Below are 26,045 nucleotides of genomic sequence, written 5' to 3'. Positions count from 1 at the left end.
ACCTTAACATAAAAAGTTATTATGGTGACTGTAAAGATCAAAACATAAACTCAGAAGAGAACAATGTCAAAATGGCTATATGGAAAGACTCGAAGAAAAATGTGAATTAATATCAAGCCCCAGTAGAGTTTCTAGAAGAGCTCAAAAAGGAATTGAAAAACTGAAAAAAGAAGAAAATTAGGATAAGAAATGTGGATAAAATAAGTGAGTCATGAAAAAAGGGTCAATAGGTTGATAAAGAAAGCACACACAACAACAACAAAAAAAGCACAAAAATGGGAAAGTTAGGTATACCACAAATCACTGAAGAAAACTTCTTAAAAAGCAGAGCAGGTCAAATCAAAAAGGAGGTTCAAAAACTCACTGAAGAATTTCTTAAGAAAATTAGAACTAAGCAAATGGAATCTAATGACTGTGAGACATCAAGAAACAATAAAACAAAACCCAAAGAATGAAAAAATAGAAGAAAATGTAATCTATCTTATTGGAAAAACAACTGACCTAGAAATTACATTAGGAGAGAAAAGGGAAGAATTATTGGATGATTGGACTATGATTAAAAAAGAGCCTAGCTATTATAGTTCAAGAAATTATCCTGGATAACTCTCCTGATATCTTAGAACTAGAGAGTAAAACAGAAATTGAAATAATCGACAATCACCTCCTGAAAGAGATGAAATGTTCTTTCAGGATTGATGAAATGAAAGCTCCAATGAATATTATAGCCACATTCTAGCATCCTCAGGTCAAGGAGAAAATACTGGAGAAAATAGTTTCAGTTGAGGAATGAGATCACAAGCCAGACCACAGAAAATTAAGAGGGAGAGAACAGACGACACACAGTTTAGTCCTCAGGAAACTTAAGGTTTTCAAGAAGAAAGTTGAGGTTATATATATTAAAGAGATTCACTTGCCTCTTCAAGTAAAAAGCATAATGGAAAGAATACATTTATAATAATCAGCTGATGACATATCGGTCATTACATAGTTCTAGCATAACAAAATGGATGACAACAGTTAGTGGCCAAACAAAAACATGTACAATAGGTATAGTTAATACTTGGTCAAAAAGGAGGAAGACGATTAAGAGAAGTTCCATAGAACACACCACAAACACAAAACATTTGCAGAAATATTTTGGAAACAAATAGATAACACTTTACAAAGCAATAGTAAAGATTGACAACAAATCTTGTATTAAAAAAACAAAACAACAGATTTTTTTTGTGTGTGGATTTGTCAAATGTAACCAAAAGCAATTTCTCTCCAGATAGTTTTTGAAATCCAGGGTCCGAGGGTGGAATCAAAAGGAACTTCATGGGTGATAACCATGTGAATTCTATCAAAAATGCTTTTAAATGTAATTTACTTTTTTTCAACTAACAAGCATTTATTTTCTTCTTCTCCCACCATCCCACTGTGCAGATTTGAAGGCAAAAAAAAAGAGAAATCTCATAACAAATACCCCTAGTCAAGCAAAGGAAAACAGCATCAAGTCCTCCGAGTCTCATCTCTCTGCCAAGAGATGGGGAGCAAGCTTCATCCTCAGGCCTCTGGAATCATGGTTGGTTGCTTCATTGGCCATAATTCTCAAGTCATTCAAAGTTCTTTTTTATGTCATTATTCCCCCAACATAAATTGTTCCCCCCAGTTCTGCTCATTTCATTATGTATCATATCATACAAGTCTATCCAGTTTTTTCCTGAAACTCTGCATTTCATTATTTCTTACAACACAAGAGTATCCCAGGGCGTTATGTACCATAACGTGTTCATTCTTCCTCATTCTTCCAGTTTTTTGCTACTATGAAAAGAGCTTCTATAAATATTTTCATACACACGAATACTTTTCCTCATTCTTTGATCTCTTTGGGTTTAGGGCAAGGAGTGGCGTTGTTTTAGGGGTCAAAGGCTATGCACAGTTTGACGACTTTGGGGGCATAGTTCCAAATTATCTTCCAGAATGACTGGATCAGTTCACAGTTACACCAACAGCGTATAAGTGTAACTTTTCCCATATTCCCTGCAGTACTTGTCATCTTCCTCTTTTGTCATTTTTTACCTATCTGATGCCTATGGGCTAGGACTTTAGAATTACATTAATTTTAATTTCTTTTCAATTATTAATGATTTGGAGCATTTTTATATAGTTGCTGATAGCCTTGATTTTTTTCCTTTGAAAAATTCCTGTTTGTACCTTCTAATTTTATTTTGTTTTATTTCTGATCTTAATGGAAAAGTCTTTGATTTTCCTTGGGTACATAAGCTTTCTCTTGGGTTTAGATACATATTGAGCCAACACACATTCCTAGGACAAATTCACTCTAGTTGCGTACAATACATAAACTTAAATATATCGATAGATTGTGGTAGCTTAGTGTGACAGGCCTGGAATCAGTAAGACTCATCTTCCTGAGTTCAAATCTGACCTCAGACACTTTTCTAGATATGTGACCCCAGGCAAGCCATTTAATCCTGTTTGCCTTGGTTTCCTCATCTGTAAAAATGAATTGGAGAAGAAAATGGCAGACGGCTCCAGTGGCTACCAAGAAAACCCAAATGAAGTCACAGAGCCAGACACAACTGAACAAAAAACAAGACTAAACAATTGAATGTTGTGGTATCCTATTCATAAACATTTTATTTACAATTTTTGTTTCCTTTCATTAGCAGTATTGGTCTGTAGTTTTCTTGCTCTGTTCTGCCTTTCCCTGGCTTAAGCATCAAGACCATATTTGTATTACAGAAGGAATATGGAAGGGTTCTTTTCCTACTTTTAAAATCATTTTTGTAACATTGGAGTTAATTGTTCTCTGGATGGGATAAAATTTGTCTATAAATCTCGGTTCTGGAATTTTTTCCTTTTGCAGGTCATTTTTAGCCTGTTTAATTTCTTTTTGTGGTATTGAATTACTTATTTCTTATGTTGCTTATTTTCTATTTTTGTAAGCATTTATCCTTTCCAACTAAGTTATCAGTTTTGTTAACATATCTTTAGATAGACAATTTCTGATAATGCAGTTTCCTTCTTTTATTTTTTGTAAGTCCTTACTTTCTTTCTTAGAATTGATAGTAAGTATTGGTTCCATGACAGAAGATCTGTAAGGGATAGTCAGTTGGGCTTAAGTGACTTGATCAGGATCACACAGTTAGGAAGTATCTAAGGCCAGATTTGAACCCAGGACTTTGTCACCTCGCTGCCCCATTTCCTTTATTTCTAATGAAAAATGTGTCAAAGTAGCACCATCTAACTCATGCAACTCATTTTTGGCACTAGAGTGGCATCAAAAGTCAAGTCATTTATTTAATTCCTACTATGTACCAGGAACTGCGCTAAGTGCTACGGCTACAAGAAAGGCCATAACAGACCCTGCCTTCGAGAAGCTCATAACACGAAGGGGGAAGCCAGATGCAAGCGACTATGTACAAGCAAGACCCAGACAAGAGAGCTTGGAAGTACTCTTGGAGGGAGGCATCAGCTAGCATGAAGGGAGATCGGAAAGAGTCCAAAGCCTCGATGGATGACAACACGCGGACAAGGAAGCATCCCACAGAAGGCCAAGTCGTGATTCTGGACACGTCACTGAACCTCCATCACCTCTGTTTCCTCATCTAGAAAATCTCCCCCAAATGCTACCTATTGTGATTTCCTGGTAACAGAAGGGCTATGATAATGATTCAAAATCTTGTTATTACTGCAAAAGTCAGAGGAAGGTTATCCTTCAGGAACCTGGTCTTCCTGATCAATGCAGATTGGGCAGGAAATGGTGGAAACTAAGCAACATATCCTCACCGGCTAACAAACAATCATATTTATTATGTGCCTGACACTCTGCTACATGCTTTATAATTACAGTGTCTGATCTTCACCGCAAGCTGGGAGAGAGGCGCTATTATTATTCCCATTTTACAGATGAGGAAACTGAGGTTAACTTGCCCAAGGTCACACAGCTTGTAAGTATCTGAGGCTGGGCTTGAAATCGAGTCTTCCTGACTCCAGGCCTGGGGCTCTCTCCAAATCCTGTTGGTACAAATGCTAATCTCCAAAAATTCTTGAGAACTTCACAAATCAAACTAGAATGGAAGCATCCCCTCATTGTTATCCTCAGCTACCCAGACAGACTTAATTCATAAACATTCTGAAGGATCTTTTCCAGTGTCAGCATGCTGAATACGCATCCCCTCAACCCTTGACATGATGAGGGAAGGGGCCGTGGGACGTCTACTCTACTGTGGAAACAGCTCCCCACAGTCTCCCTTTATGTCTTCTGGTATCCACATTCTTCATGTGAATCGAGCCCTTCCCCCTCTTGAGGGCTGATGTGGGCTATGACCAGAGATATGGGTGGCTCCCGGAGCATCTGTTTCCTTGTACTGTCTGGAAGTGCTTTTCCTCCTGGTGTCTGCTTTGTCTTTGGCTCCCAATTAGGTTACGATGACCAGCTTCTGTGCCAGCGTTCCACATCTTCCAGCCTTTCACAAATCATATGTTGTTCCTCTGGGGAGAGGGGAGGAGACCGAGGCTCCTTTCCCAGCTCCTTCCTCTAAGTAAGGCCTTGGCTCTGGTGATGGGGAAAGCCTGCAAAAGGAAGAAGTGGGGGCCGAGTGGGGGCCTGTCAATCAAACCAAAGTTCCATTTGGAATGGGACCAGGAAATCGTGGAAGGCCAAAGCCAACCGTGGCTGAACTCTGGTCCTGTCTGCTGCTGGTTGGCATATATCAGGGAAAGAGGAGCTGATTCATCTCTCGGACTCGGATAATCTCTTTGGCTTATTGTTTATGACAGTGACCGAAAGCCAGACCTGTCCATCATTCCTCTCAAGTTGAGCTCTATCCCAATATCCTCCAGTCTAGGGAAATCCTTACCCCTCTTCCCTCCATCCTCCATCTTTCCTGTCTTCCCCAAATAAACCCTTACTTAAGATAAAAGAAGAGAAAGTATTTTCATTTGAGTCAGCACCCACTCACCCTGCGTGATTTAGTAGGAAGAAGACGGGGGAGGGGGGAGCTGAAGAGGGAGGAAATGGGAGGAAACGGGAGGGAAAAGAGAGAAGAAAGAGGTAACTGCCTGATCTGTTAGTCATCAATTGCCCATCAAATATGTCCCCTCACTATCATCTATTACAATCGTTCAACTTGAGAGGAATGATGGACAGGTCTGGCTTTCGATCACTGTCATAAACAGAGCAAGCCAAAGAGATTATCTGAGTCCAAGAGATGAACCAGTTCCTCTTTCCCTGATATATGCCAACCAGCAGCAGACAGGACCAGAGTTCAGCCACGGTTGGCTTTGGCCTTCCACGGTTTCCTGGTCCCATTCCAAATGGAACTTTGGTTTGATTGACAGGCCCCCACTTGGCCGCCACTTCTTCCTTTTGCAGGCTTTCCCCATTCCTCTTTCACTCTAGCTGAACCCACCAGTCTGCTCCTCAGATTCTGAATTCCTAAGTGGTTGGCTGCTTCATCCAAGCCTCCGGTGTGTGAGAAATTCTCTTCGACCAACCACAAGACATTTCTCCTCGACATCTTCTCTGTTTTCTCCTTCATTCCAGTCTCTGATGAAGAGGTATCTTTCTGGTCAAGGCCAGCCTCTCCAGCCTAAGCACTGGGCAACAGAACGTTCAGACAGACCTCATTCCTTCACTTAGATCTACTCTTTAGACTCTTGTTGGCTTTTCTTCCTTATTATATTCTTACATGAACTTGGATGTAGCCCAAACTTCTGTCCTGGACCTTCACTTCAGTGCCTTTAGCAAGGAGAGCTTAACCATCCCTGAGGCACTTCCAGATCGCTGTATTCGTTTAGTTCTATGAAGTAATTTTTGTGCTACGGCACTGAATAGGCAAATTGATTTAGGTGGGATTGCCATTTTTATGAGATTGGCTTAGCCTATTTGGGAGCAATTAAAAGGTTTTCCAATTGTTTAGGTGTGAACAGTGTTTTGTAATTGTGTTCCTATAGCTGCTATGTTTTGGTAGATCCACCCCTAAGCATTTCATATTGTCTGGAGCAATTTTGAATGGGATTTCCTTTTCTGTCTCTTGCTGTTGGACTTTGTTGGTGGTCAGTAGAAATGCTGATGAGTCACATGGGTTTATTTTGTATCCTGTGACTCTGCTAAAATGGTCAATTTTTTTTAAACCCTCACCTTCTGCCTTAGAATCAATACTAGGTATTGGCTCCAAGGCAGAAGAACGGTGAGGGCTAGACAATAGGGGTGAAGTAACTTGCCCAAGGTCACACAATTGGGAAGTGTCTGAGGCCAGATTGGAACCCAGGACCTCCCATCTTTAGGCCTGGCTCTCCATCCACTGAGCCACCCAGCTGCCCCATTATTTCTATTGTTTTGTTTTGTTTTTGGGTTGATTATCCAAGTAGACCATCATATCATCTGCAGAGTGATACCTTTATATCCTCACTGCCTATTCTAATTCCTCCAGTGTCTTTCTGTTTCTTGCTATAGCTAGCATTTCCAGCACAATATGAAAGAGTAGTGGCGATGATGGGCATCCTTGCTTTAGTTCTCTTTTGTTTAGAATATCTTCCTTATAGCAAGACAATTGTTTTTAGGTCTGACCTTTGTACTAAAACATCTTGAAAACTGGGGAAAACTATTATGTCCTCCCCCCCCCAAACTCTTTCCTCCAGGTTAAATATTCTCAGCTCCCAAGTTAGAAGGGATCTCAAGGCTCACTGAGGACCAAGTCCTTCGTTGTCCAGAGAAGGGCCCTGAGAGCCAGAGGGTAAGGAACCTTTCCAAGACTCCCAACGTAGTCAGAGTCCCTCGTGCCAAATCTGGCGCTCTTTCAAGTGTACTCTGTAAAGTCTTGAATTCTGCCCAAATCGTGCACAAGACGGTGAGATACGTGAGAGAGACGTAGTTAGGTGAAGTTACAGTTGGCTAATACAAGAACAAAGTTGCTTAATGACTTCCTTCAAGTATCAATGAGTACGATCTCAAAGGCCTTCCACATTCTCTGCCATGGATGCTCCTCAGCCTGTCTCTGAAGATGCTAGGACTACAGAAGGGAATTGGTTACATCAGTGTACTTCGAAGGCTGTCACCTCCTGGGTTCTGAACGCCAGGCTGCTCTTGACGAAGCCCCAAATCCCGTGGAATTGTATAGCTGCCACGTCAGACTGAAGACTAGGAGGCAGAGGGCAGTAACGAGGGCACAGAAGAAGCTATTACCCCTCGCCCATTCTCCAAACAATATAAACATGCATTCGTCTGAATTGTGATTGGGAAGACCAAAAGAGGTCCCAGTCATTTTTCCCAATCGGGTCAGGTCAGGGAGACAGAAATGTCTGCGGAGAGTGGGGACAGCTTCTGGCCAGAAGCACATGTGATGGCAGTGCTTTGGGAGCCCAGAACAACTGAATGAAGTATTTCTGAGTGAAGGAACGAGGGCTAGCTGGAAACTCTACTGCCCACTCTCCAGTTCCTGGTCACAGATCCACGGCAGAGGAGTGGTCACAGAGCTGTGGACTGAACAAGGAACACGTTCCAGAAATGTGGCTGCTTCTGGACTCTGATCCCGAGAGCAGAGCATCTACTCCACAGTGGAATAACCAGGGCAGGCATCCCAAACAAAAAGGAAATGGACTTTTGGTTGCTCTGAACCTGCAGTTTCTCAGAGAGCTGGCAGTGACTCGCCACCAACCTAAACCTTGGGTCAGAAACTTGCAAAGCTCAATTTTGGGAGCTCTGAAAGCGTGCGGATTCCCAGTCCAAGCGGGGAAATTAGTAGAAAGAGTAAACAGACAAGATGTTCAGGCCACCAGCGCCATCAGAAGTGAAAAGGTCCTGCACTAAAGTACAAAATCATCAAATAGGCTAGAAGAATGGGCAAATGAAAAAAGAACCTTACTCTGGAGTCACTGTGGTGACCCAGAAGCTCTAGAGGCCCAGAAGAGAATGGCTCAAAAATATTTATAAGTAATCTAAATCTCCAAGAAAAATGCAGCAAGAATTCCTTGAAGTTAAAGATTTAAAAAAAGCTTAAAGAAATTAATTTTAAAACCAAGTGAAAACGATAGAAAATATCACAAGACAATTAACAGCCTGGAAAAAAGAAGTACAAAACTTAACTGAAGAAAAACTTTTTCAAAATTAGAATTGGTCAATTGGAAACTGATGCGATATCAAGAAATAATAAAAAACAAAGTCCAAAGTCTGGGAAAAAAAAAGAAAATGTGAACTATTTCATAGAAAAAAAGACTACAAAATGAGAATAATATTAGCCTATCTCCCAGGATTGCTGTGAAGACAAAATGAGATATTTGTGAAGCACTTAGTAGAATGCTTGGCCTATAGAAGCGACTATATACTTATGATCATTATTATTTTTAAAAAAATCTGAAATAGGAAAAAGATTGAGGAAAGGTGGTTTAAGAACTAGTTGTCTTGAAAGTCATGCAAGAGCCAAACATATGTCAAGAAATCATGAGTGAAAACTACCTAAGAACCAGTCAGTTAATAAACAGAGAATCAAAGGGGAAAGTAGAAATTGAAAGGATCTCTCAGTCACGTGTTGGAAGAAACCCCCAAATCAAAAATTTCAGGAATATTACAACAAAAATCCAGAGCTCCGAAGCCAAGGCAAAAATATTGCAAGTGGCCCAAAAGAAAGAATTCAAGTCCTGTACTGCTAAACCACAGTCAGGATCACACAAGGTTGAAAAGCCACCACTTTAGAAGAACATAATATTCCTTTAACTTGGAATATATTTCAGAAGGCAAAGAATCTAAGCTTATAACTTAGAATACTCTCCCTATCAACAATATAATTCTAGAGGAAGAAAAAATATCTTTAATGAAATAAAGGATTGCCAAACATTTTTGATAAGAATATCAGACCTGAGTAGAAAATGTGACAGAAAAATATAGGAGTCAAGAAAAGCACAAAAAGGTAAACATAAGTGAAAAATCCTAGAGAACTATGCAAAATTAAACTTTACAATCATATAGAGGGAGATGATACATATATAACTATTATGTGATTCTATTGTGTTTGGATGATCTCAGAAGAAGAATCAGAGGGTGAGAAAGAAGAAAGTACAAATGATGGGGGGGCAGGAAGAGGAAGAATGGGGATAATTGTCTCACATCAATGGGGTACACGAGAAGTTTATACAATGAACTGGGGAGGTGAACTAGCAACACTTGAACCTCACTCTCTTCTGAATTGTTTAAAGGAGGAAAGTACATAAAACACACACGGGTACAGAAATTCATCTTAACCAACAGGGAAATAGGAGGGAAAGGAAGGAAAATAAGAGCGAAGGTAGATTAAGGGAGGCAACAGTCAGAAGCAGAACAGATTTTTACAGAGGAGATAAGGGGGGCAAAAACACCAAAAAGTGTAAGAGAACAATTGGATAGAGGGAAATATAGTTAGCAATCATAAGAGTGAATGGGATGAACTCACCCATAAAATGGAAGAGGATAGCAGAATAGATTAGAAACCAGAATCGAACAATATATTGTTTACAAAGACACCCTTGAAAAAACGATAGTTTCAGAATAATCCAGGAAGACTTGTAAGGACTGAGAAAAAGTGAAGTGAGCAGAACCAGAACAATGCATACAACCAGAACAATATTGTAAAGGCAATCAACTATAAAAGATTTAGGAATTCTGATGAACATCACTAATCACAATTCCAAAAGAATATATCCACATCCAGATAGAAAAGTGACGGACGCAGAGTGCCAATTTTCTTCTTTCTTTCAGCTATGACTAGTGCAGGAATTCGTTTTGCACGATTATCCGTATTTGTGATGAGTTTTGTTCTTACCTTCTCAGTGGGTGGTGGAGGTAGAAGAAGGAAAGAGAGAATTTGGAACTAAAAATCAATTTTAATGATAAAAAACCTAAGTGCTTCTTCAAAGAAACGGTTAGTTCCTTATGCCTACCCATTTTATACCTGCCAATGTTATTTTTTAAGACCCGAGTGTAGAACTTTAAATTGATCACTATTAAAATTCATCTTCTTTTACTTGGCCTTTCAGAATCTTTTGACTCCTGACTGTTATCTGGATGGCACCTTTCCCTCTCAGCCATGTAACATCTTTACATTTGACATAATAGCCTTTTTCAATCCCCATTAATGCTAATGCCTTCTTTCTGGTTATCTTTCTCCAATTTGTCCCAACTTTATCTTGTTTTACACAGTTGCCTGCATGTTTCTCCCCCCAGTAGAGAGTGCTCTTTTTGCCAACTGTGCACAAGGAAATTTTCCCTCCTCTCTTTTCACTATGTGTACGTGGTGTGAGTTTCTGGGCATGAGCCTCGAAGTGAGGACTGTGTCAGGGAAATCATTGGATAAATTTAGTTATGAGGGCAGAACAACAGCCAGGAAAATGGAGTAAAGCAGCCAAGAATATTGCGAGACAGCAGAGCGATTTCTCAGGCATTGAGCTCTGGGTGGCCCAGATAAATGAGAAAACCATGGTTGGCTCCTGAGACATCACGTGTGAGAACAGGCTTGATAAATGGAGGCAGGTGCGGGGCACAGGGTCTGGACTTCCCTTTTTCCTGGTGACCCCTTTCTGGAGTGTCAGGGTATGGGGACCAAAATCAGGGCCATAGATTCAGCAAGCTAATGTGTCAGTAAGTTGAATATATATCTTTCTCCGATTTTTCTATCTTTTCTCCTAGTCCTTTGACTTAATAAAATTACAAATTCTAAGGAGTAGTCTCTTAAATTTAATTCTTATACCAACACTTAGCGCAGTGTCTAGCATGCAGCAAGGCTTTAATGGTAAACTAGGGCAGCTAAGTGGTAAAGTGGAGCCAGGCATGAAGTTGGAAAGATTCACCTTTCTGAGTTCAAATTTGGCCTACTTGTGTGACCCTGGGTAAGTCACTCAACTGTTTGTCTTGGTTTCTTCATTTGTAAAATGAACTAGAGAAGGAAATGGCAAACAACTCACCCCCCAAAATAGGATGAGCGAGACATAATGGAAACAAAAAATTAACTTCTTTTCCTCTTGTGTCTCACAGAGGTGACAAAAAAGAATCAGATTAAAATGGAATTGGGAAATATTTAAGAACACAGAAACATTACAGAACATAGAAAATGCTAATATGTGAATTTTCTAAGTCAAGATGAGGTCCACAGGGATCCTTAGGTGTGGGTTAGTGATCCCCGTTTCCATTTGAGTTTGACACTACTAAGAACTAACGGTGACTTTGCTAAAGTTCACACATGTACTCAAGCAGCTGGAAGTACCTTCCTGTTGGAATCAGATCCTCATCGGTATTGCTCCTCATCAGTTCCCCCACCTATCATAGGATGAAATTATTAAAGCAGATTGCAAAATTATAACCTGCTCTGCTTCAACAGTTCCAACAGATATCTAGATAACTTAATTTCCCCATCAATTTCCTCTGTTCAGATCGCATTGACTTCAATGGCTTCAGTTTGTCACTGTTCTTCCCCCCAATTCTCTCCGCTATGCTTCTCTCTTCTGGTTCTTGGATTTCCTCCTGTGGACATTTTCTTAACACAGAGTCAAGAAGTTAATATTTTACTGGCTTCTTTCAAATAGGATCCCCGGTACAAGGCCCCATTCCAGCCATGGGTTTCACCGCCATCAAATTCCAGTGAGAACTATGAGAGTAAACACCTTCACTGTGAGAACTCCCATTCATTTTGTATGCCTCACTCCAACTAACAGTGCTCTTTATCTTCATCGTGACCTACGGTCAGTCCACTCATTTTCCTGCTCATCTGATTTTCCCGTCTTCACTGTCTTGACTTTAGATTTAAATTCTAGCGTCCTTAGTGAATCTTCAGCCTCTTGTTTAATCACTATTCATGACTTGCCAAATGGAAATGAAATTCCCTCTTACTTCATTCTTATTCATTATTCATGTCCTGCTGAAAACTGATGGAAGAAGTCATAAAACTACATTGACGGGTAACTCAATAAACCCAGGAGCCTTGAATATATATGAAAATGAGAAGGGCGTGTGTGTATGTGGAAAGGATGAATGGGGATTCAACAAAGGAAAAGGAGGTCAGTCATATTTCAATACTTGAACAAATCTATTCCATTCAATAGACATTTACTAAGCATCACTTTCGAGCCAGACACTACTAGGGACGTCATTTAAAGACACACTTCAAAGAAGGAACTCACACTTTATACAACATTTGCATACATAAGGAAATGAAGGTTCTGGAAGATATGGAATTTAGGAAAAGCTTTCTTTGGACCAGGGATTTTTAATACGGGGTCCATGCAGATTTCATTAACTTCCGGGAAAAAGATACATCTAATTCAATAGCATTCATTTCCTTGGTGATCTTTTATTTGATGCATTTAAAGGCATTATTCTAAGAAGGGATTCATAGCTTTCAATTCTTTCAAAGGAATCCAAATTATCCAAAAGGTGAGAACCCTTCCTTTGTCTTTAGGGGTGGCAGATGAAACAACTGGAAAAAAGCAAAGGGAAGGTGGAGTCAATTCAAGGCATGGGATGAGACTATGCAAAAACCGAGAGATGGAAGATATAAAGTCTGCAAACAGATCAATTTGACTCTTTAGCATATGAAGGGGAATAATGTAAAATTAGCCTGGACAGGCTGACATGAGATTTCAAATGCCAAGTTGTGGAGTTTTATCCTGGAGGCAATGGGAAAACACCGAAGGTTTTTAAGGAACAGAGTAGCAGGAGGAGTTTTGTTCTTTACAAAGTTTACTGGTTATGGAGAGGAAAGACTGTCGAAATCAAAATAAGAGGCTGCTATAATACTCCAGGAAATCTGATGAGGCCCCTGGACTAAGCTAGCAAGGTTGTAAAGGTAAAGAGGAGATGGAAAGGAGAGATGAAGGTCGGGAAGATCCACTAGAAGTGTCAAGTGATGACATATGGTTTGAAAAAGAGTGAAGCTGAGTAAGATTCCAAGGCTGGGAACCTGAGTGAGTGGAAAGATGGTATTTAATGAACTGAGTAATTTACTCATAGGAAGGTGAGAAAGAGCTAGCTAAGAGGAATCGATTAATGCTATATTAAAAATACTGCTGGAGTAGGAAGGAGGGGATTAGAATAGGCTCAAGAGAAGCGATCTTTTTCAAAATTTAGGCCAACAATTCTGTGGTAACGAGAAAGATGGGGATTCTCAGAATTTTTTTGTGAGTGGCATTTAGAGAGTGAAAGGCTGCTTTATTGCTTCAATTTTCTCAAATTAAGTAATATATGCTTAAGAATGAATGGTGGGGGTGGGGCAGCTAAGTAGGTCAGTCTAGAGAGCCAGTCCTAGATATGAGAGGTCCTGGGTTCAAATATGACTTCAGATACTTCCTAGCTGTGACACTGGGCAAGTCATTTAACCCTCCTTGCCTACTTCTTACCAATCTTCTGCCTTGGAACCAACAGACAGTATTGATTCTAAGATGGAAGGTAAAAGTTGAAGAAAAAAATGACAGAAAGCGAAAAGGCAAAATGTTTGGCCTAGTCACAGTGAAAGTAGACATGAATTATCTTCATTTAAAATTTCAAGAGTCTAATTTTCATTGAAGAACCATCAGTCTGACTGAAATCCTTCTGTTTGTATATTCATAATCTTCTTCAATAGGCTGATCTGATTTTCAGTAGGCCTGAGCGCTGACAGAAGAGCTTCCCACATTCCTTATATACAGCTTTTTCTTATAATACTCATGGCATAGATCCTGTCAGCTCTACCAGCAGGGTGCATCGCCCAAAGATTGCTGGTTATTCTTTAATCCCTCAGAGTTATAACGATAATGTTGAAGGGTTAGGAGGCTCTAGTACTATTACTCATGAGTCTTCACTGGCTTATTTCCCTGACTATTGATTGACATGATATAAATTATGCTAGCCATACTTAATTAGCTTTTAGAAAGGGCTATTTATGAAAGTGGTATATAGTAAGAAGAGTTGGTACAAAATACTCGCCCAAACTGAGGACACAATTTCCCACAAATGCAGAGTTCAGGGGAAAGTGGGCTCAAAGCTTAAAAAATACATGTAGCAAAACAGTAACTTAGAGTTTCTGTTTGCTACAAGTCCTTTCCTACCCTTTATGGGGGCCTGATGAAGTTTCCTTCAGGCTCCTTGTCGAGTCCTGAAGCTGTCTTTTCTCAGTGTCTAGTTTAGTCTCGTCTCTTGATGTAGATGTTGTTGTCAGTCTGATGTTCCAGGAATCTTGTTAGGGAACTGGTGAAAAGTCACAAAACCTTCCAACCTTTCAGAAGTTCATGAGGTCTTTCTTGGGTTAATGGTGAGGAAAAGAGAAAATGCCATTCTCTCTCAAGGTCTTGGCCAGAGCAGCTTCCCTAAGTAAGATGGTCTAAAACTAGAATCCCAGATTCAGAATTGACTTGGTATTTTATTCCAAACCCACATGACATGACTAAATAAACTTTCTGTTGGGCATCATTTAATTTAGTTCAATGAATTGCATTCCTTCCAAACTGATAAAGGACTTTTGGCAACGAGTTTAATGCTGGATTGACTCCATAGAGATGCTCTCAACTGACAAAGGTATCAGGGTTAGAGGATTATATTGTTAATATTTTAAGCAGGTTGGGGTAAATAAGATGATTGACTGATTCAATTGACACCCCTCTCCCCTTACAGTATAAATAGTTGTTATTTGCTTTGGAAATATACTTTCTTCAATCATTATATCCATAAAATTTCTCACCAGCATGAATTCTCTGATGTTGGGTGAGCTGTGCTCTCAGGCGGAAGGCCTTCCCACATTCACTGCATTCGTAAGGTTTCTCACCAGTATGGATTGTTTGATGTTTAGTCAGGGCTATCCTCTGGCTGAAGGCTTTCCCACATTCATTACATTCATAAGGTTTTTCACCAGTATGAACTGTCTGATGTTGTGTAAGTGCTACCCGCCTGCTGAAGGCCTTCCCACACTCATTACATTTATATGGTTTCTCTCCAGTATGAATTCTCTGATGTTGAGTAAGTCCTGCTTTTTGGCGGAAGGTCTTCCCACATTCATTACACTCATAAGGTTTCTCGCCAGTATGAATTGTCTGATGCTGAGTGAGCTCTGCTCTCAAGCGGAAGGCCTTCCCACACTCATTACATCCATAAGGTTTCTCTCCAGTATGAATTGTCTGATGCTGAGTAAGTCCTATCCTCTGGCGGAAGGATTTCCCACATCCATTACATTCATAAGGTTTCTCTCCAGTGTGAATTGTCTGATGTTGTGTTAGTCCTGTCTTCTGACGGAAGGTTTTCCCACATTCATTACATTCATATGGTTTCTCTCCAGTATGAATATTCTTATGTGCAGTAAGCAATGCTCTCAAGCGGAAGAATTTCCCACATTCATTACATTCATAAGGTTTCTCTCCAGTATGAATATTCTTATGTGTAGTCAGTAGTGCTCTCAGTCGGAAAGCTTTCCCACATTCATTACATTCATATGGTTTCTCACCTGTATGAATATTCTTATGAGCAGTAAGCAATGCACTCAAGCGGAAGGCTTTCCCACATTCGCTACATTTATAAGGTTTCTCACCTGTATGAACTGTCTGATGTCGACTAAGCCCAATCTTCTGACTGAAGGCCTTCCCACATTCATTACATTCATAGGGCTTCTCACCAGTGTGAATTGTCTGATGTCGAGTAAGTCCCATTCTTTGGCGGAAGGCCTTTCCGCATTCATTACATTCATATGGTTTCTCTCCTGTATGAATTGTATAATGTCTATTAAGCTCTTTCTTCTGACCGAAGGCCTTTCCGCATTCATTACATTCATAAGGTTTGTCTCCATTATGAAGTGGATAATGTAAAATAAATTGTTTTCGCTCACTGAAGGGCTGTCCACATGCATTATATTCATAAGGTTTCTCATCAGCATGGATTTTCTGATGATAAGTAAGTTCTGTCAAGTACCTGAACGTCTTCCCACATTCGTGACATTTATAACATGGCTCACTACCATGAATTTTCTGATGCTGATAAAGCCCTATTCTCCGGCTGAAGGTTTTCTCACATTGATTACACTCATAAGGCTTCTCTCCAGTATGAGTTCTATGATGTTGTTTAAGATTCTGGCTTTGTATGAAGGCCTTCCCACATTCCTCACATTTAAATGGTTTCTCACCAGTATGAATTGTTTGATGTTGGCTGAGTTTTCCTCTCAGGCGGAAAGCCTTCCCGCATTGATTACACTGATAAGGTTTCTCCCCACTATGTATCCTCTGATGCTGAATCAGTCCTATCCTTTGGGTAAAGGCCTTTCCACATTCATTACATTCATAAGGTTTCTCTCCAGTGTGAATTCTATAATGTTGTTTAAGATTTTGGCTTTGAATGAAGGCTTTTCCACATTCATCACATTTAAACGGTCTTTCACCAGTATGAATTTTCTGGTGTTGTTTCAGTTGTGCTTTCAGGCGGAAGGCCTTCCCACAAACATTACATTCATAAGGCTTTTCACCAGTATGAATTGTCTGATGCTGAGAAAGCTCTGATCTGTACCTGAAGGCCTTTTCACAGTCACTACATTTGTAAGATTTCTCTCCAATATTCACTGCCTGATATGGAGTAAGTTCTGATTTGTTCTTGAAGGCCTTCCAATAGTCATTATACTCACACAGTTTCTCCTCACCTTCATTTAATTTATAGAACATCTTATCTGAACACACTGTATTGCGTATTTTTAAATCTGAACACACTCTGAAGTTCTTTCCTTGTGAATAACAATTATTGGGACTCTTTCCTGCTTTTTGTTGTGGAAAACCTACTGGTGCGAGATTGAAGCTTCGGCAATAGTTATATTCATGCCATCTCAATTTATTAGAATGCTTCTTTGGGGACAGTTTCACTTGCTGAGAATGTTTTACCTCATTATTCGGCTTCCTCTTTAAACTGCCAACACAATCCCAAGCCTCTTGTAACTTCAAGAAACAAGAACCATCCTTTGTGAGCTTTTCCTGAGATGGCTCTTCCACTGAAACATTCAGCTCCTGAATTGACTCCTTGGTTTCATGATTTGACTCCCAATCTGAAAGACATTTATAAATGTCAATATATTCTGTTGCCCCTGCTGTACCTAAAGCTCTCCCAGCTCTGTTCTCCCTGAAGAGCCATCATCTCTCTCCCTCCAGCCATTTTGTACCAATTGCCATGTACTTTTCCCACCACTTTGTGCCACAAGTTGTGTTCTTCAATGGAATCTGACCTTATGTTGCTGAATTAATTTCCTTTAGAGCCTAGCCCGGGCAGTTCATTCCATTTATTTCCTTTTCCAATTTCTGTTTTATCATATAATTTTGAGTTCTAATATAGAATGGAAACTATGATGAAGTATCTCCTGCTATAATAGCAACCTGGTTGCTGGTATGTCATAGGCTCTTTATATATTTGGGGCCAACTTCCCCTACTTCTAAGCCACAGTGACTTGAGTCTATGACTTCTTGTGCCCCTTTGGTCTGAGGAACGTTGGCCCTTGCCCTAAGTGGACTCATCTTTTTTTTTTTTAGTGGTGCTTTAGAGTTTACAATACCCTTTATTCCCATTTTCTCATTTGTGCCTCACAATGACCCTGTATAATAAGTATCTCTATCCCCATAATAAAGAAGAGGAAACTGAGGCTCAGAAAAATTAATTTGCTCATCATCCATCAGCTAAAAAGTATTCGGGGCAAAATTCACACCCAAGATTTGTCTTCCTCCATCTCTACAACTTGACCCACTGTATCACAATGCATCTCATGTCTGCCAGAAATTCCCACAGTAAGTGGACTCATATTAATAGTCCTTCAAATATGGATACAGAGGCTTGGACAGCTCAGAGGCTTTCAGAGATGGACTAAATTTGGGCAGGGAAGAAAAACGCTCACTGTTCTGGCTCTAGATGTCCTGATACAATTTTATTAACATCTCACTAGGCTGACCATCAATCATATTCTTTTACATACAGAGCTTCTTACAGGGAGGACTGTCATTACCCTTTGTTCTTGGCAGGACACACACGGGGCCTTTTCTCATCATCCCTAGCGTGCCTATTTGTGTGGTAAACCCAGGCCTGTCTGGTGGTCTTGGGGGGGTGGGGCTTAGGGGAAAGACAGTTCATTAGTTAAAAGTCTGAAGCCATTCCGGTGAAGTTCCACCCAAAAAGGCAGTGAACTTCCTGATCCTAAGGCACATGGGAAGTCTTGGAGAAGGAGCATCAAGCCACCACCCAGGCTACGGGCCTGACAGCCGTCACTGACCCTCCTCACCCCCTGGACTAGTATCATCCGACTGGAGATCCGGACCTCCAGTCCCTGGTGAGGTAAAAGCACTCATCTTTAAAGCCAGCCTAAAGCCAGAGCACAAGCCAAGTAATCAGTGATGGACTACATGCAACTAGCCCACTTAGAGGACTATTTCCCATCAGCCCTTGCCACGTAGGATGGACTAATCTTTTTCCTTAAAAGAAGCCAAAGGCACCCTTGATGGCTGACTGGATTAGGGGACTCGAGGCTGGCCAGGGCCACGGGTGTCATTAGCTGCTGCATGGCCCCACTGAAGAGCCTTCCCCTACCAAGTGACATAAACCTTTGAAGTGCTAAACGACCTCGGAGTGTCGTCTTTGTCCTAAGAGCAGGCCGAGACCGTGAGGGGAGCAGCCTGAGGGAGGGCCGGTCCGTGGCATCGCTGTATCTACTGGTGACCTGATGGCACATTTCAGTTTTGGATCCCATCCACTGCCCTGGCGGCCAGCTCACACCCCTAGCGTTTCCCCCTGAAACAAGGCCAGGCTCAGGTATGGCAATAAACACCTCTTAAACACTTCCTGCATGCCAGGCCCCTGTCAGTGCTGGCGGCACAAATACAGGCCTGGAGGAGCTCATACTCTGCTGTTGGGAGACAAGAGGAAGGGAGGAGGAGAGCATCCACGTGGGGTCACGGAGTCACAAGCATGGCTGGTCTGGGCCCTTCCCCAGACAGAGGCCCCAGGAGGAACTCACCAATGAGAGAAGAGGGCGGGCTTGGCGGAGGCACGCTCCAGTCTGAGAAGGTCACAGGAGTGGACGGGTCTTCCAAAGCGAGGACGCCCGTGGCACCGAGGGAGATTTCGGGGACAGACTGTAGCTGGGGTGCACTAGGGAAGCCTACAAAGTCAGAAGCACAGCCTGGAGGATTAATACGGTTGGCCAACTGGCCTCCCCCTCAAACTCACAACCAGGAAAGGACCGGCCTAGGGGAGGGATGTTCCACTGGGGGCAGGCCGCAGGGCTGATGGTTCAGCGGATCTTTTTCCCTTCCAGCCCACCCAGGCCAAACTTCCCTTCCCTGGTTACCACTTTCTTAAGCGAGCTTCTTGAGAGCAGGCTGCCTCATTTTAGAAAAAAGGGTTCATTTTTAATCACTAGCAATCAGCACAGCCCTTGCCGTACAGCGAGTCCTCACTAATTGCTTTTCTCACTTATTCACTCATTCAGTCTCTTAAGATTTCGCCGCCTCCCTTACTTTCTCCCGCCAGAAACCGGCTGCAGAGCTTTCGTCTTTGCGAGGCCAGAGAGGCAGGCCTCCCTTCTCCCCCACTTTCGCCCCCGCTCACAGACCGTGGGCATCTCTGGCTGGTTCAGCACACATTGCAAGCGAAACCCTCTGAACTCTCCAAGCTGAGGGAAGTCTACAACTGGCAAGCAAAGCGTCTGCGGCTGGCTAAAATTCTGCTTTGTCCCTACTGAGCCGGGCCTGCGTTAGCCACTCGTCTCCATATTGGTCAGCTGCAGTGCGGATTTCTCCAGCAAGCTCCAAGTTCCTCAGTGAAATGCCGCCCACCCTCTGCCTCTCCGGGGAAGCAGGGGAGTAACGGATAGGCCTGGGACCCCCTTTGCAGTCCTCCTCTTTATTCCCGCCGCTGCGCACTTCCCTGAAAGCCCTCATCCCAGAAAAGGCTAATGGTCGTCCAGTAGAACTTCCTGGCTCCACGCTACTGCCTTGGCCCTAGCAGCATTGCCCCTTTTCCTTGTCCTGGGAGCCCAGAGCTGCCCTTCTGCCTTCCTGCATGACCCCCAAAAGGCAAAGTTGCTTCGCCGCTGCCTCCCATGGCCCGTTGCCTGTGGGACGTTCACAGGGCCGTCTAGCCTTTCAAACACTTACAGCCACTGCTACGAGAGCCCTGATCTTTCTATTTCTCTGTCACGCTCTTTAAGCATCCCCTGAGCTTCCCCCAAGGGGTCAGTGGGGGCTGGCGGGGGCTTCTTCCTCCGCCTGCTCACAGGCCCTGCCGTCACCACACCGGCGAGCCTCCATCTCCACGAGTTTAACCAGGAGGCTCCTGCAGACTGTCTCTCCTGACCAGGGACACGTCGCCTCGGCCAGGCCCAGGCCTGAGCTAGGCGTAAGGAGACATGCAATGGGGCGCCTCTTGCCATGGTTGCTGCAGTCAGCAGCAACGGCGGCCAGTCAGGAAGATGGAAGGAAGGCACACAGACATTTCCTGAGCACCACGAGGGGCTGGGCACTGTGCGAAGCTTTTCACAAACACTCCTATTGTTGGATCCCCACCAGAACCCAGGGTAGGAGCTGCTAATACTATTACCCTCATTTTACACACAAGGAAACTGAGGCAGGCGACAATGGGCAATGCAGTGACTTGCCCAGGCAGCCAGCGAGGGAGTCTGGGGCTGGCCCAGCACTCTGGTGTCTGGCATTAGCTCCTTGGCCCGCCATGTGCCGAGCGTACTCAGGACCACACAGGCTCCGGGTGTGCCCGCACAGTCACCACGGAAATGCCTGGGATAAACCCGAGAGGCATGTTGGGAACACGGCAGGAATTCTGCTCATTCTCTGGCAGCAGGGAAGCCCGCCACAGCTGCCGAGGACGTGGGCACGTGGGCAGGGACACGCATTTTCTTAGGCCAAACGAACACTTGTTGGGCCCTCCTGTGTGCCGGGCTGAGAACAGGGGTACACGGGGACGCGAGCCCCTTTGCTGCCCGAAAAACGCCGACAACCGAAGGACGGAGCCGTCGGGCAGCCTCAGGCGGGCAGGAGGCAGAGGGCAGTCGGGAGCTCGTCGCCAGAGGCCTGGAGCATCTTAGCAAAGAGACCCCGGGCCGCACAGGAGCCCGCGAGGTGGGATCTGAATGTGGGTCCTGCGCAGCCCCAGCCCCTGGGGGCCGAGGGGTGGGAAACGTGGAAGGGGTTAGGTGAAGCGAGCTGGAGTGAAGTGTGCTGGCTACGAGGCCTGCAGAGCAGAGCCCAGACTTTGGGTTCCTCGTCTGTGCAAGGGGACACCAAGAGCAGCCTCGCAAAGGGCGCTAGGCAGGGCCAGGGAGAGCCGGAAGGGGCCGGGCCTGCAGCTAAAGACAAACCAATGGCCCCCAGAGGCTCACTCCCAGAGGGCCCGGCAGGGGAGAGCCGGGCCAGTGCTGGAGCCCGAGGAGGGCCCCAGCAGTGACCGGTCGGGCCGCGCTGCGCCACTCACCTGGAAAGCTGTCGGTTGGGCTCTCTCCCTCGGGGACCCAGGGGGCCTGTCCTTGCTCCAGCTGGGAGATCACGTCGGGCTTGGCCGCCGTCAGTCCTGTTCAGACACAGGATGGAGAAGCGGCAAAGGACTGAGAACCCAGTCGGTGGCCTGGGGCCCGCAAGGGTCTGCCGGGGGGGGGGGGGGGGGTCCTCGTGGGGGAGGGGGGCTCTGAGGGTCAGCGGGGGATGGGAGGATGCCTGTCCCACACTGCTATCGGGTGTTAAGGAGTGGGTTGGACGTCGTGATCACGCTCCATGCTGGAACCACTCAGGTTGGGTCCTGGGGCTCTCGGGGGCAGCAGAGGATGGCGGGGTTCAGACCGGAATCAGCCGGTTGGTCTGAGATTCCTAAAGCACACGGGGAACCCCGTGGCCGTCTCTCCCCACGGTAGGGAGAGCAGTCGCTGGCTTTTTCAGACTCGAGTCTCTCTGCTCAGCACCCACCCGAAGGCTACCCAGGGGAGCCACAGAGCCACGGATGCGCCCGGGGCACCCCTACCCAGGCACACGAGGTTCCTGAAGTTCTCCAGCATCACGTCCCGGTAGAGCTCCTTCTGGAAGGGGTCCAGGTGCCCCCACTCCTCCAGGGTGAAGTCCACGGCCACATCTCTGAAGGTCACGGACCCCTGAAACAACACGTCTGCGCTGAGCCTGGCCCCCCCCCCAGACACGGTCCCCCTCGGTCCCTTCTGAGGACCCTCAGACGCACCCAAAGCGGGAGACGCAGGACTCACCTGGGCGAGAATCTACTGCTTTGGACCCAGAGGGATAAAGGTGAGAAGGCGAATGTGCTCGTGATCGTCACTGGCTTAACTCGGTGGAGGCTGAAGCTCTGCCATGACTCCAAGGAAGAACACGGGAGGGCAGCAACCCCAGAGAAAAGGCAGGACAGCAAAGCCGCCCCCAGACCGGTCCCACAGAAAGTCAGCAGACCGCCTCTGCTGGTAGAAGCCATCCTCTCCGGGCCTCCAGGGCAGGGCGCTGCTCTAAGATTTAGCGGAAACCTGGCGAGCCAGTTCCATCGCACTCACTTGTCTATGCTACCGGCCAAAGAGCTTTGTCCTCGCTGCTGCCCCCTGGAGTCTGGCACTCCATCATCCCCATTTGGGGGCAAACTCTCGGCCCCTACCACTCCCACATCCCTTCCAGCCCCCTTTGTTGGAAAAATAAGCACATGCCCGCCATCTTTGGCTTTCTTGGTAACAGAGTGGGAACTCCACACGTACACGTAGGTCCTTGCTTACTAAAGGCTGTTCTTGATTTTACAGGCGTCATAGCCCTTGGGGTAGGGTCTGTGCTTGTCATAGTGCCCCAGGGCATTTGCTCCCTCTTGGGGGAAGAAGGACCCAAGTTCCAGAGAGGTCCTGCCTCAGTTTACAATACGAATAAGAACTCATGTTTCTAATATACTTTTCAATTTACAATTTGCTAAATAAACAACAACCCTGTGAAGCAGGCAGAGGCAACACCAATTCATCATTCCTATATTATAGAAGACAAATCAAGGAAATAGATCCCTTGGGTTCTGTAGCCAGCCAGTCACTAGAAGAATTGGGTCTAAAACCCAGGCTTTCTAATTCCCCAGTCCGTGATCTTTCCCCGGTATCATATTATCTCTAACTAAATTAACTCACAAATTAGAAAAAAGTATAACAAAGTTCATCTGGAAGAACAAGAGATCATGAATATCAAGGGAAATAATAAAAAAGAAATGTGAAGTAAGGTGGTCTAGCAGTACCAGATCTTAAACTGTACTATAAAGCAGTGGTCATCAAAACAATATGGTTGTGGCTAAGAGACAGAAAGGAGGATCAATGGAATAGACTAGGGGTAAATGTCCTCAGTAAGCTAGTGTTCAATAAACCCAAAGACTCCAGCTCTTGGGACAAGAACTCAGTATTTGACAAACACTGCTGGGAAAATTGGGAAACAGTATAGGGGAAATTAGGTTTAGGTCAACATCCTACACCCTATACCAAGACAAATTCAAAATGGGTAAATAACAACTATAAAGAGTGAAATCATAAATAAATTAGATGAATATAGAATAGTATGCCTGTCAGATCTGTAGGAAAGGAAGGAATTTAAGACCAAGCAAGAGATAGAGAACCTTGCAAGATGTAAAATGAATGACCTTGATTATATCAATTTAAAAAGGTTTTGTACAAACAAAACCAAATGCAACCAAATTTAGAAGGAAAGCAACAAACTGGGAGAACATTTTTATAACAAAACTCTCTGACAAAGGTTTTGAGGATAGAATTTTGTTCCTCAGGACTCTAAACCCCAGCTTCCCATGTTCCTTCTCATGTTCCATGCTAACATGAGAATGATATGTCTTGTGTAGCTCCACTCTTTCTCTCTCTTCTCCTGATCTAGGCTGCAGAAGCTGGTTTTGAGGCAGGCAGAAGAACTTACTCACATGGTCTTATTTTTGTTGATTAGGTTTTATACTTCTATTTCCTTTTTATTCCTTCTACTATGAAAGAGGGCAATATTTATTGTAATGCAAGGACTGGATGGCAGTGTTATCTCATGGAAAAAGGAGATAGAACTCTGGCTGCCAATGGGGGATGGAAATGGAACCTCCAGCTAAGAAAAGCAGGAACTGAGCAGTTGGAAAACAGATCTTCCCTTTTGAACTGAAAAAAGGAAGGAGCAATTTCCACTGAGCATTTATTATTTCTAATTTTTACATTTTATGCAACTAGAAAGGATGAGAAAAAACTCTCAATTTTTTAAAGATAGCTTAGATAAAATTTTTAAAACCACGTTTCTCCTGTCCACCCACTTCTTTCGCCCACCCCACCCACCCAACCTCACAAACTCCTAGAGAACTCTGAACTCTCTTTGGAGGTGCTGCCTTTTTCTTTCCCTACTTTTTGTCCAGTCTCTCTCTGTATCAGCCTTGTCCCACATTCTACCAAGTATCTCAAATTTGGCTCCTACCTGGCTCCTATAATCTAGTCCCTATTCTGTCTTTCATAGTATGGAAACTTCCTGTCGTCTTGGCTGCAAATGGGTAAGTAAAATACTACTGCATTTTGTCCTACAGACTTGTGGGATAGAAATTACTTTAATTGGATCCTAATACAAAGGCCTGTTAGAAATTTATTAAATTGAACCCAAAATACAAGGGCCTATTATGAATTTATTCTTGTTTACTGATTTTGAATTTTTCTTTCTCCCAAAAGAAGTTTACTTTTTCTTCCATTTGTTTTTCTTTTATGTTTTTATCTTTTGATAATTGATTCATATATCTCATATAAATTATCTTTTTTATTTGGATTTTTTTAATGTTTTGATTTCTCTGCCAATTGATTCATATACCTCATAACTCAGCCATGCATTCCTATGTGATCCCTGTCTTTTTCAACACCCTCTTCATGGAGAAATGTATCATTATTATCCTAAAATGCAAAGTTTAAATTCTTTTGAGAGTAATTTTAGGTTAAGAAACATACTACCTCTCTGAATCCAGAAAGTGAACTGTTTGAAGAAGGTACCATGAAGATGCCTCCAGAGACTACATACTGCACCAGAAGATCCAGAGTGAACTTTGGGATGTGGTGATCTGAACTATGTAGGATTGAATGCATGTGCTTTGTATGTATACTCTTATGCCAAAGGGGACTGCCCCCTAACTGGTTTTGTCAATGTGCCTAGCAATCATTGGTTTTGTTCTTTTCCCCTTTTATCCCCAAATTATTGTCATTTAAAAGTTGGTTATGTTTAAAAAACCAATTGGAGAGACTAATCTTCCACAGATCTCAAGGGCAGATGTATAATTGAAAATCTGTTACCCTAAAAAAAGAACTACATTTCCCAGGAGCCCACCAACTTCTTGTCACTATGCACTTCCTGTAGACAGGAAGGGTCCCGCCTCTTTTGGCCCCCCTGTTGGCAAGCATGGTATGGTGGTGAGTGGGGATTTTTAAAATGGCTAACCAGCCATGGGCACGTGGTCTTTATTTTGTATCCTCTTTATTCCTTTATTTCTAATAATCATTAATAAGTCCCTTAAAATATTTTTATTATTGCACATTAATTTAAATTTTTACAGTAAGAAACCTTTGTATTCAGCCTTTACTTGGCTGATAATTTGAACTTTATATCCTTGATTTTAAAATTTTATTATTATTTTATTCTTATATATTTATTATATTATTATTTTAATAAAATTTTATTATTTCCTTGTATATGCAATAGAGTATTTGAGTTTTCTTTTTCTCTCTCATTTTTTTGTACTCAAAGCACATGTTACCAGTATTAGTGTTTTTTTTATTTTGCACTAGGATAAGTTTATAATGTTCATTAGCCCTAATGTCAGTGCATACCCAAAAGTTTTAGACTATGGAAACCTACCATTGACTGTTAAATATTATGATTAAATAATGATTGTGTCTCATTTCATGAGAAGGGATCACAAAAGAGTCACTGCACAGTGCCAAGGAGTACCTGGTCAAAGAGATCAAACAATTCCAATGGGATTGATGAGATTCTGCACCAAGACAGGGAACTTGAATTTATTTTGGGGTTTGAGGAAGTGGCTATTTGCAAAGTCAGATGCA

The 26,045-nt window shown here is 43.1% G+C and overlaps 1 protein-coding gene across 5 annotated transcripts in view; it reads right to left on the bottom strand.

The window, feature by feature from the left end:
• LOC103097879 (zinc finger protein 420-like) overlaps positions 1 to 26,045 on the bottom strand; it is a 35,669-nt gene that overhangs the window by 2,223 nt on the left and 7,401 nt on the right. For 3 of the 5 annotated variants that reach the window (XM_056821241.1, XM_056821242.1, XM_056821240.1), the window contains exons 3-6: positions 21,974 to 22,100; positions 21,434 to 21,529; positions 18,963 to 19,106; positions 1 to 17,012 (exon numbers count right to left, since the gene is read on the bottom strand). The exon at positions 1 to 17,012 is cut by the window's left edge and continues 2,223 nt beyond it. In XM_056821241.1, the coding sequence (XP_056677219.1) occupies positions 14,653 to 17,012; positions 18,963 to 19,106; positions 21,434 to 21,529; positions 21,974 to 22,100 (2,727 nt within the window). In that variant the 3' untranslated portion in view covers positions 1 to 14,652. Of the gene's footprint in view, positions 17,013 to 18,962; positions 19,107 to 21,433; positions 21,530 to 21,973; positions 22,101 to 22,208; positions 22,463 to 26,045 lie in introns of those variants that run through there. The other 2 variants (XM_056821244.1, XM_056821243.1) reach the window with 2 other exon arrangements.

This window comes from Monodelphis domestica, chromosome 3 (assembly GCF_027887165.1).
Source record: "Monodelphis domestica isolate mMonDom1 chromosome 3, mMonDom1.pri, whole genome shotgun sequence".
NCBI classification, from domain to species: domain Eukaryota; kingdom Metazoa; phylum Chordata; class Mammalia; order Didelphimorphia; family Didelphidae; genus Monodelphis; species Monodelphis domestica.
Note: the sequence above shows the minus strand (reverse complement) of the source record. Positions and strands in the feature narration are given on the sequence as shown.